General features: G+C 36.9%; 1 protein-coding gene across 3 annotated transcripts in view; it reads right to left on the bottom strand.

Annotated features, from left to right (window-relative positions):
• The window catches only part of CCDC82 (coiled-coil domain containing 82), a 32,742-nt gene that overhangs the window by 5,169 nt on the left and 15,257 nt on the right, over nt 1-12,316 (bottom strand). For 2 of the 3 annotated variants that reach the window (XM_049889489.1, XM_049889488.1), the window contains exons 5-8: nt 11,957-12,049; nt 9,568-9,692; nt 3,832-4,002; nt 686-871 (exon numbers count right to left, since the gene is read on the bottom strand). In XM_049889489.1, coding sequence (XP_049745446.1) covers nt 686-871; nt 3,832-4,002; nt 9,568-9,692; nt 11,957-12,049 — 575 coding nt within the window. Of the gene's footprint in view, nt 1-625; nt 872-3,831; nt 4,003-9,567; nt 9,693-11,956; nt 12,050-12,316 lie in introns of all 3 variants that reach the window. The other variant, XR_007518152.1, reaches the window with a different exon arrangement.

The following is a 12,316-nucleotide window of genomic DNA, read 5'->3' as shown; positions in this document are numbered from 1 at the left end:
CAATTCTAAAAGCTCTGTGAGCAGATCAGAGCTTATAAACTGCCAGGAGATCCTCAGGAATCCACTGCACTCTTCAAAACTCCCACTTTATCCTTGATATCAAATTTAGTGATCAACAGGATATCGGGGAATCAAAATCAGTGCCTTGGCCTGAAACCTCTGCAACCCCCTTGGATCTCCAGTTACAATTCTCACTGCTCAGCCCCATGTCCTCAAGAAAAGGATGTGGGCGGTATCAGAACTGGCAGCCGAGACCCCTTCCTCAGACTGGCATGAGGTGCTTCTTCACTCTCAGGTCACAAGAACTGGTCTAAAGAACAGGAAGTGGACAAGCAGAGGTGAGTCCTATACTTTCTCAAAGAAAACAAAGGAACTTAATATGTTTGTAAGGGATACTACATACATAAAAGTGAAAAGACAGACACCTTTCATTAAGGGACAGTATTACTGCTTATTAAAATTTAGCTGATGAGCTGAGCGAATGCTTGTAACAGCTGGGCACCTTTTCAGGGTAGGACAATGGTAAGCATGAAAGGAAGAGGTGGAAAGGAAGATACAAACACAGTGAAGGAAAGAGAGATTCTCTCTTAAATTTCACTTTCATCTAATCGTTTGTATCCTTTACCTGATTATAATTAGGCTCCAGAATCTACCGAATGGGATGGTTCTTACACATTCATTTTACCTTCTTAATCCAGCCACTTTCTTTTGACTGATTGAAAATTCTTTCCACTGTTTCTTTAACCTGTTCACCTTCCACTTCTTCTTTCTTTGCAATGGAGCAACATTCCTGGTAGAGCTTGAATTTAAAATGTTTCAGTTTGTGATAAATCCTGGTACGGTCAGCACAAATTCTACCAACGGTAAACACCTGAATCAAGAAATAAACATTATTATCTGACCTATCAAGCTGATAACAGGGTAACGAGTATACAGCCTTACTAGTTTTCAGGTTTTCTTTAGTGGTAAAATCTAATAAATATATTCTTCATTTTTGTTTATACAGTAAAACCTGCAAAAGCCATAACCTGTATAAGGCAGAAACCTGTCAGAGAAGGAAAACTCAAATATTTTCCACAAAAAACAGCAACAGAGAAGTGGGAAGACTGCACCCTATCAAAGCTGTAAAACTTTCGCGACCCAGAACAACAAGGCAGTCCCATTGAGTGCCAGCTCTCACAGGTTTCACTGTACAATGATTCTTTTACCTTCTCTTATTCAACTCAGTCAACAAAAAACCTGAGAATCCACATTTCAAGTATTGGGATAGGTGCTGGAGATATATAAATAAAAGATACACTACCTGTATTAGGAAGTTTATATCTTGGAAGAAAGAAAAATGATTATGAAATGATGTGACAAATGCCATGTATAGAAGCTATCAAGGCACAGAGGAGGGGCACTTAACCTGATCCAGATAGGAGATGTGTCCCCAAGGAGGTAATGCTTGAATTGAGTCTTGAGAAAAGAGAGTCAGCCAAGTTTGGAAAGGAGGCAAGAAATAGCTTGTAACATAGAAGGAATGGCACACGTGAAAGCAAGAAACAGTATGCAAGGTATTATAGGTACATATTTACTGAGTTAAAAATACTTAGATTGCGATAATTTTCTAGACGTAAGTAACCTGTTAAACTGAAACACAATCTCATACCAATACTAAGCATCGGCAGTTTTTTTACTAAATTTTTTTTCCAAAAAAAAAAATGCTGTAAAGTAAAAAAAATCTTTGTTTTTAGGCATATTTATTGCCTTAATCAATGTGTCCTATGTGAATAAAGCACATTAATTTTTTTCTTATCAACTAGCTATGGGGATTTTAATTTCTATGTTTATATGGTCCTCTGGAGCCCTGGTAGGGCAGTGGTTATGAGCTCGGCTGCTAATCAAAAGGTTGGCAGTTCAAATCTACCAGCCGCTCCCTGGAAACCCTATCAGGTAGTTCTACTCTGCCTTGTAGGATCGCTATAAGTCGGAATCAACTTGATGGCAATGGGTATGGCTTTTTGCGGGGGTGGTATCGATTATCTATTGAACATCATTACTTGTATGTTTCCTTGCAGGGTGGCCTCAGAAAAAAGTACAATTCCTAAAACTTTAATACTTGTACTGAACTCATGAAAGCAGTTATATAGAGAAATATTTTCCCATGTGTTTGTTAAATATTATGTTTTCACTGCAAGAATGTTTTAATGTTCTTTGCCTTTATTTCATGAAATGAATTTTTTTTAGATATTTGAATCAACTTTTTTATATACAATCTTTGTTCCTTCACAGGAATTTTGATGCTCTAGAAATGATTTTCTAACCATTTTCCTCTCCAGGATTAGCTGTAGACAGCAAAGGCAGTGAGTGTACAGTAATATTTTTGATCTATACAACAGAATATGGTCTTTTAAGTATTACGTCACTTTTATTAGGACTCTAAGTGTCCTATAAAAAGTCATAGATCAGTTTTTAAAACGCTAAGGAAATATGCATATGACTATAAAAAAATGACTATACTGAGAAAGAAATATGTGTTTTATGGCAACTTGCCAAATAAAACATTAAAGACTAATTCTGAATTAATTATCCCCATATAAACATGAAAGTAAATCTTACAACCCAGATTTCCCAGCGGCATCTGGTCAAATATAGCCCAATAGTCCTGAGGACTTATACTACTCACTTTAGTAAAATAATTCAGATAAACAGGCTATTTCCATGTTAATAACTGGCTAGAGGAATTAAGAGATGACTTTGGGTTTCTAAGCCACTCTCCTCCCCAACAGGGATATGCAGACTCACCAGAAGATCTCAATATTAATACTGGTGCATTTGTTAATGCAAACAAAACTCCATTGCCCTAACTGCCACCCAGCTCACAGAGACCCTACAGGGCAGAACAGAACTGCACCACACGGCTTCCAAGTTTGTAATCTTTAAGGAAGCAGACGGCCACATCTTTCTCTCACAGAGCAGCTGGTGGGTTTGAGCCACCAACCTTTCGACTAGCAGCTGAATGCTTAAATACTGTACCGCCAGGGCTCCTTTATTAATGTAACTTCCAAATATTAAGATTTTAAAATAGAAGTAGTCTTCATCTACACTTTTTGTCTCTTCACATTGCACTGCTCTGCTCTGTTACTTATTCTTCAGTTAAGAATAAATTAACAAAATTTAAAAATTAACAGAGCCTAAGTTTTTTTTTTAAGTACATGGTTGGAGCCCTGGTGGCACAGCAGCTAAAAGCTCGGCTGCTAATCAAAATGTCGGCAGTTCAAATCCACCAGCTGCTCCCTGGAAACCCTGTTGGGCAGTTCTACTCTGCCCTGTAGGATCGCTGTAAGTCGGAATCAGCTTGACAGCAACAGGTTCGGCTTTTTGGTTCTTAAGTAAGAGGTTACTGCTCTAGACTCTGACACGCTTCTGATATAGTCTGCGTTGAAGTATGGAACTCTTTCAGTTCCCTCATAAGAGGATGAATAGTCATCTTCAGTTATTTGCTTATGGATTATCTATTTGGTCGATCATCTCCTGCAAAGTTTTCTACCTGGGTCCAAGTCCCCTTCGAAGCAAAGGCGATTCCTGCCTCCCCTGCCTCAGTAATCCCCCCCACCAATTTGTATATGTAGAGAATACGCACTTATTATCTGATTAAATTAGGAAATGAATCTGCTGTATATGACATATTTTTCACATACAAAAATTGTACTGTCTTTCCTTGTATTACTTCTCCCTTCTCCTAGTGTTAATTTCTCTGCTTGTAAAAATAATCTCGAATTTTTTTGTGCAGGCTTATATACTGAAAATTTCTACATAATGAAAACTAAAGTTAAAAGAAAACAATACCTGCTTATCATGTGACATGAAATCATCTGTTTCCATAGTCCTGGTATTGTATAACTTCCCTGATAAATGCACTGAATATGTACAGAAGCGATGCAATCCACAAGCATGGCAGGAACGGTTTTCAGGATTCTTCTTGAGAATACGTACATTAGAGTAATTTTCTACCCGCTCCTGAACCAATCAAAAAAACAGAATGAAGCTTTAAAAGATCAAAATAAACACAAAAAGAACCTAACCAAATTAAAAACTATCTTAACCCGTTGCTGTCAAGTCGATTCCGACTCGTCGCGACCCTATAGGATAGGGTAGAACTGCCCCGTAGGGTTTCCAAGGAGCGCCTGGTGGATTCGAACTGCTGACCTTTTGGTTAGCAGCTGTAGCTCTTAACCATTATGCTACCAGGGTTTCCAAACCTATCTTAGGAATTATAATAATAGAAGAGTTTTAAGAGCAAAATACACTTATATTTCCTACTTTAATATACAGCACACAGTAGGTGTTTGATAATTTAAGTAAAAAGTAAATTTATAATCTAGGTTATTACACGAGAAGAAACCAGACTAGAAAAAAAAATCTGTTTTACGTCTCTTACACTCTTGAGTTACTACTAAGTACACCCACTCCTCATGTATCGACATGGTTGGGTTCCAAACACCAGGTCATTATGTGAAAATTGGTGTTATGCAAAAAGGCAGGATGACCACATCAGATCACAAAATGGAAGGTGACTACATAATTACATAACTGCTAAATTACATCATTATATAACTCCCAAACCACTGAGAATTATGGCCCAGCCAAGTTTACATACAACCTTAATCATCACAGCCAGTGTTACTACCACCTAGCACTTCGGCATTCATTACTGCCAGACGTATGCTGTTAATGTGCAAAATAGTTGAACAGTAGACTGAGAAATGTCGAATAACAAGATAGTTGGTAAGTGAGGAGTGGGCGTAGTGCTCTTAAGTTTAATTTACTTCTTTTGCCTCCTCTCATCTCTAGTCAGTACTAAGGAGGTACTGATTAAAATTTGAAAAAAAAAAAAAAAGGCAGCATCAAAAATCAGAATAATTAAAAAAAAATTTACTGACTTTTAAGTAAAAAATTCAAAACTTGAGAACAACAACAGACTCAGTCTCTATCGTATGGATTGTATCATGTTCTTGTTGTTAGGTGCCGTCAAGTCGGTTCTGACTCATAATGACCCTGTGCACAACAGAACGAAACACTGCCCGGTCCTGCACTATCGTTATAATCATTGTTACGCTTGAACTCATTGTTGCAGCCACTGTGTCAATCCACCTCGTTGAGGGTCTTCCTCTTTTCCACTGACCCTGTACTCTGCCAAGCATGATGTCCTTCTCCAGGGACTTATCCCTCCTGACAATGTGTCCAAAGTATGTAAGACACAGTCTCTCCATCCTTGCTTCTAAGGAGCATTCTGGTTGTACTTCTTCTAAGACAGATTTGTTCATTCTTTTGGCAGTCCATGGTATATTCAATATTCTTCGCCAACACCAACAATTCAAAGGCGTCAATTCTTCTTCGGTCTTCCTCATTCATCGTCCAGCTTTCACATGCATATGATACAACTGAAAATACCATGGCTTGGGTCAGGCGCACCTTAGTGTTCAAGGTGACATCCTTGCTCTTCAACACTTTAAAGAGGTCCTTTGCAGTGGATTTACCCAATGCAATGCATCTTTTGATTTCCCGACTGCTGCTTCCATGGCTGTTGACTGTGGATCCAAGTAAACTGAAATCCTTGACAACTTCAATCTTTTCTCCATTTATCGTGATGTTGCTCATTGGTCCCGTTGTGAGGATTTTTGTTTTCTTTATGTTGAGGTGCAATCCATACTGAAGGTTGCGGTCTCTGATCTTCATTAGTAAGTGCTTCAAGTTCTCTTCACTTTTAGCAAGCAGGATTGTATCGTGGCTTCCATAAAATACTCCAGGAATAATTTAATCCTGCTACAGTCCTGTGAAGCTAAACAAGTTAGAACTAGGATTGCCAGGTGCCTAGAATTGATATGGATAGTCTAGTAACTGAGTTACCAGTGAGGAAACAAAACCAAGAAAATATGTGTCGTTCATAAATAAGCTTTATTAATATTCTGTGAAGTTAAATTTGTGTTTGAATATTTTTACTTACATTCTAGGCCTGTGCTAAACATTACTGTTCCAATTTGGAGATTAGGTTTTACCAGAATATTTAAACTGTGCATAATGAGCCTATTAGCATGGTTACTATTAAAAAACCCACTGCCATCGAGTTGATTCCAACTCATAGTGACCCTGTAGGTCAGAGTAAACCCGCCCCATACGACCTGCTTCCATAAAGTTGTAAATCTTTACGGAAGCAGAGTGCCGCATCTTTTGCCTGTGGAGCAGCTGGTAGGGAGTGCTTAACCACTGTGCCACCAAGGTTCCTTAGTATGGTAACTATCAGTGGTTACTAATCCATTAATCCATAGATAATAATTTTGTAACCAATACACTAATTTCCTTTTTACACTGTATGATTCACAAATTATCTTTTGTCTACCAGTCATATTTCTCATACCTCATGGCACTCTTTTAAGAAATATTTGGCAGATTTAGTAAATAATTCTGACCACATTCAAAAAAGAATTTAAAATTAAAATTTAGATCCAAAATTCCATTAGAAACAAAACAGTTTGGTTTTTACTGGCAGCAGCAAAGAAAATTTTTATCAGCAAAGGGAATCAATACACATTCCTCTTAAAGGGCACACAACAGCTTTCCAGTATCTGTATAAGTGGCTTCCTTTGGAAATTCTCTATATCACGCTCTGAGCACTCTGAATTATGACAAGTTTTTTGACAAAGTAATTCAAATGTAGATGATCGCACTGGAGGGAGGGAAGGGCCCTCTAAGCTCTTTTCATGAAGGCTATTTTATCCTCATTGAAGGAAGCACATTTCTTGAGAAGTGTTAACATCTTTATTTTTAAACAAAGTGGCTGCTCCAAATCTACCAAACCTGGTATTCTGTTTCAGTATTTATACGAAATGCCACTAAAGAAAAGAAATGTGTCATGAGAACTCTACAAACTGATGAACGCAAACTAGTATTTAATCATTGAATAGTAAGCTCTTTTTATGTAAATATGACCTTTATTCAGAAGCAAAGATAGATGTTTGAATAACAAAAAGCATACAATCTAATGTAAGACATTGTGTTTAATTTAACTTTCATTAAGTTTATATATATATGTGTATATTTATATGTGTATGTATGTGTATACTTAGCGTAGCGGCTAAGTGCTATGGCTGCTAACCAAATGGTTGGCAGTTCACATCCGCCAGGCACTCCTCGGAAACCCTATGGGGCATTGCATAGAGTCGCTATGAGTCAGAATCGACTCTATAGCACTTTTTTTTAAATATATAATTTTATATATACACATATATAATTTTATCAAATGAGAACAGTTGTTGAAATCATCTAGAGATTCTATCCCAAAGGCAACAGTCAATATGTCAACATAATTTTTATATGAACAGAAATGGTTGTTCCTAGAACTGTTAAACCCATAGACTATCTGGACTACAGTAAGAATAAACATACTTTTTAAGGACAACCCACTAAGTTTTAGGATTAAGGTATACTCGGTCCTAACGATAATGTGAAGCCCAAGAATCCATCTTCTTTTTAGATCTCTGGTATATTCATGCAACACATTTTAGGTCCTTGACATTTCTACCTCTTTGGGGTAGATTCTTGTACTAGTTATTGGTGGTGTTTACCAAATATTTCCAGCTATATTTCCAGCTTTCCTCCTTCCAGTTACATGACAATGGTAAGTGTGCACTTCCCTGCCTCCTCTGAAGTTAGGTATGACCATGACTTGCTTTGGCTAATAAAATGTGACAGGAAGCAACATGTGTCATTTACAGGCTGAGACTCAGAGTGAATAGGTGACTAATCACCTTCCCTTCTTACTTCTGTGGTACTCATGCGGAAGCATATGCTGAGATGAAAACTCTATCAGTCTGGTTCCCTGAGTGACTACAATAAACAGAACATCTCTGGTGACTTAGACTGGACATAGAAGGGAAAAAAAAACTTGCTGGGTTAAGCTACTGAGGTTTTGTCATTGTTTCTATTTAACAGTATAACCTAGCTTATCCTGACATAGTTATAAATCATCTATGTCTCTAAATTCTTAAGCTTATACTTTATTCTATCTTATAATTATTATTTTAACATTGGGTTATGCAAATTCAGTATAATCTACTGTAGTATGATATTACACAGTATAGCATACAGTCAGAAGGACCCTTGGCTTAAATACTGGCCTGGCTAATTACTAGCTGTGTAATCTTATGCTAATCAAGATTTCTGAATCACAGTTTCCTCATTTTTAAAATGGAGGCAATAATAGTGCCTTCCTCATGGGGTTACTCTTAAACAATATATTTTACTTTGCATATGAAGTACTTGATAAAAAGCAGATGATACATAATAAAATATTGCTATTTTTTCTATTGAAAACAATGTACAATGTTCTAAGAGCTGGGCTATGTACTTTATCTTCAAAGTAAGTAAATATTTCCCTTCAAAGTAGATAAATACTTTTACGTCTAAGGAAGAAACTGGGATTCAGAGAGGTTAAAAATTTTCCCAAAGTCAAAAAGTTACATATGGTGGCCCTAAACTCAAGCCATCTTCCAACTTGAAGCCTTCTACCTCTTTCTGAAATCTCATAACTGTTCTTTAAACCTAATCATCTGCTCCTAAACTATAATCAGGTAATTTAAGGCTGAATGGGCCTTGGACAAAATCAATCACCTGACATGGCATAAATGACCTAGAGGGGCTACTGATTTAAACATTAGACGGACTTGAAGGAACTTGAGAGATATTTTATTATCTTGCCATTTTCCTTCTTGCTAATCATTAGATCATGGACTATTAAAAGTGAGAGGGGGACCTTAAAAATAATATAGCCTCTACTATTAAAAAAAAAAAAAAAAATAGAAACCTAGAGGATAACATGGAATCTAGTAGATTTTATAAATTAAATGAGTGCTTCCCCGAAACAACAAAATTATAAAATCTTAAGACAAAAAAGGATGTCAGAAAGTATCTAGGCCAGTGTTCCCAAATTACGTTCTATGGAAATCAAGCATCACGGGAGATAACGACAGATATTTCCTGAAAAGGAGCCTCAAATGCAAATTTGTAAAATACGAAGTGTAAAAAACAAATTTCTCAAGTATTTCATTCTATCTTCCCCTCTTGAAGATTTAGTGTATAAATTTATATATTAACGCTCCTGAGAAGTCCTCCAATAAGGAAACCAGTTTAAGTTAAACCCAAAGTTTCTCTAACTTCTTTGGATATGGAACTCTTCAGAAATAACAATTAGCATTCTGTGGCACACAATAATTAAGCAGAAATAGTTTAATTATCCTAATTTCATCACTGCTTTGATCTAGTCATAGTAAATCTCCTCATTTCATAGATGGCTAAGTCCTAGAGAGGTTCTAAAAAGTTATTTATCATCTATTGACTATAGTTAGTGTGAATGATTAAAACAGTAACAGCCTTTAGAAACAATAAGCTGATAATTTAACACAGAGGACTATGAATACTTTAGAAGAGGATTCAGTCTAACTGGACATTGAAATACTGAGAGAGCCACTCTCCACCATTCCCCATCTTCTTCCCCCACCCTGGAGATAGGAAAACAAAACTGTCTACCTTATATTGCTCTTTCCAACGACTTCGAGAAACTAAACTCACTAGACGAGGGTGAACAAAGCGGTCGTCCAAATAGTGAAGAGATGTCAACATATCTTGTGCATATGATTTTTGCCTAGTGCCATCTGTTCAGGGAAATAACAACAGAAACAATCACTTTTCCCAATGACATATTTAAATAATTTTTACTTAAGGATCTCTTCCTACAGTTTTAAGGAAGATACTTGGTTGGTTAAAAGGCATTTTAAGTAAAAAAAAAAAAAAAAAACCCAAAATTAATGAAATTAAAAAAATCATTCTAGCAAAGCATTAGGGAAAGAAAACAAATAAAAAAATTACAGCTTTTCTTGGAAGTATTAAGCTTTAACAGTTATTTTATGACAACAAAAACAGCCAGATGAAAAAGCTTTCCGTATCTTTTATTCTCTTACACAAAACTGACATGGATTAGCCATTAAATTCTAGATGAAGCTCAAAGTTCTGAGTATGGCTGTCCAGGCCCTCTGCGATTGGCTTCGTTCTACCTACCCAGTGGTAATCCCCAGTGCCAACAAACCACAATCCTCTCTTCTAGCTAGAACTGTTTCCTCACTCCCTTTTAGCATGCTATCCTCATTTCTGTCGTCCTGATTTGGCTCATATTATATACCTTAAAACCTAATGTCACTGACTCGATTCCAGCTCATAGCGATGCTATCCGCCAGAGTAGAACGGCCACATAGGGTCTCCAAGGCTATAATCTTTACAGAAGCAGACTGTCCCATCTTTCTCCCATAGAGTGGTTGGTAGGTTTGAATCACTGACCTCTCAGTTAGCAGCCGAGTGCTTAGCCCACTGTGCCATCAGGGCCCCTTTTACATACTTTACCTATCTATATGTACCTATCATATTCTCTGAAGTTAAGCTTTGTTTCCCTTTCTTCTTTGAGATTTCCTTAATAAGTATGTTGCTGTTAGTTGTCATGGAGTCGATTCCGACTCATGGCAACCCCATGTATATCAGGGTAAAACTGCTCCATAAGGTTTTTAAGGCTGCCACCTTTTGGAAGCAGATTGTCAAGACTGTCCTCAGAGGTGCCTCTAGATGAGTTCAAACCTCCAGCTTTTAGGCTAGTAGTTGTGCGCTTACCCGTTTGTGCTATCTAGGAACTCCTTTAATAGATATATTTATGTTTCTTTAAATCACTACAAATTCCAATGCCTTACCAGGAAAAGCCCTCTGCTATCTGTTTCTTACCTACCCCTCTGAATTTATCTCTTCTCCTTCTCCCATGTCTCCTTCTACTCCAGCCACAGGCCTTCCAGTTGTTCTTTGAACACACCAGGTTTATTCTTTCCTAAGGGTGCTAGCACTTACTGTTCTCTCTACAAGATCCATACATTAGTCCCTCCCTCACTTCACTTAGGCTTGCCTTCAAAATTCACATAAGAGACCTTCTCTGACAAATCTAACTAAAGTAGGCTTTCTTTTCCCTTATCACTTTTTCTCTCTTGTTTTTTTCAAGAACGAATCACCAGTTGAAATCATATTATGTTATGTATTTGTTTACTTAGGTATTGCCTGTGTCTCCCATTAGACTTTAAGCAACATGAGGGCAGGAATCATATATGACAGTCGCTACCAATATCTCCAGCCCTCAAATAATGCCTAGCCCACTGTAGGTACTTAATAAATATTTATTCAATAAATTGGCAGAGGAATCTAGTTTTGGCACTTAGGTAAGTATTCAACACATGTTTATAGTCTTCATTATGTGCCAGACTTTGTGCTAGATGCAAGAAATACATGTGTATATAAGATATAGTTCTTCCCATGCTCTGGTAAGGGAGGCAGGCAAAAATATATTTTCAATATGGTGGAAAAGTACATATATATGAATAGCACCATACTTTACTCAGAATGATGGTGGTAACAATGAGGGAGAGACAAATACTACTTGAGTAGGTCACAGATAGCTTTCACAGTGGAAAAGTTTGGATACTTACATGGAAAATCTGGGGTAGAAATGGATTGTATTCTGAGAGGGAAAAGCATGTATAAAAGCGCTGGAATATGAAACAGCATATAAGTTTTGGTGAAATTCAAGGAGGCTGGAACATGGCTGTTGAGCCATCCTGCTGTTTCATGAGTGTATGTCCTATATCCTTAAGTTCACTGTGAACTCTCAAAGGGTGGGGATCCATAACTTACTTCTTTTGTACTTTTGTACCTTCCACAAACACTAACTAGCTTTTTATATGAATAGATTTTGATGCAGTTAATCCTAGAGGGATGACTGGAGAGCCTTAAAGATGATCCTCCTTGGTTTTTCTTACTGTATTTTTTAAAGCTAGGCTGTTTAAAAACTGTAAAAAGAAAAAAGAAACTTTCGTTAATACTATTAACTTACCATACAACGTTCCCAGAAAAGATTCATCCAAAGCATTGATCAGCAAAGCCTTCACAACTCTTTCGAAGTGAGTGTAGTGATCACTAAAAGAATCTGAAATTAATTTTAAACAAATATTAGAATCCAGTAGACAAAACAATTACATGTATATATAATAGGTTATCTTCCCTAAGGCTAAGAAATCAATACTATAAATAGCAGAAATAGCTTAATTATCCTAATTTAATAGCTACTTTGGTGACTTGTGTAGTCACAGCAAATCTCCATATTCCAAACTTCCTGACTTCTAATCCAAAGTTTCTAGATGCTACTTCAAATAATCTGTACTCCCCAAATTTAGCAAGGGAAAACTGTCCAGCG

Source organism: Elephas maximus, chromosome 7 (genome assembly GCF_024166365.1).
Source record: "Elephas maximus indicus isolate mEleMax1 chromosome 7, mEleMax1 primary haplotype, whole genome shotgun sequence".
In the NCBI taxonomy this organism is placed as follows: Eukaryota; Metazoa; Chordata; class Mammalia; order Proboscidea; family Elephantidae; genus Elephas; species Elephas maximus.
The sequence above is the reverse complement of the archived record's forward strand: the minus strand, read 5'-3'. Positions and strand labels throughout refer to the sequence as shown.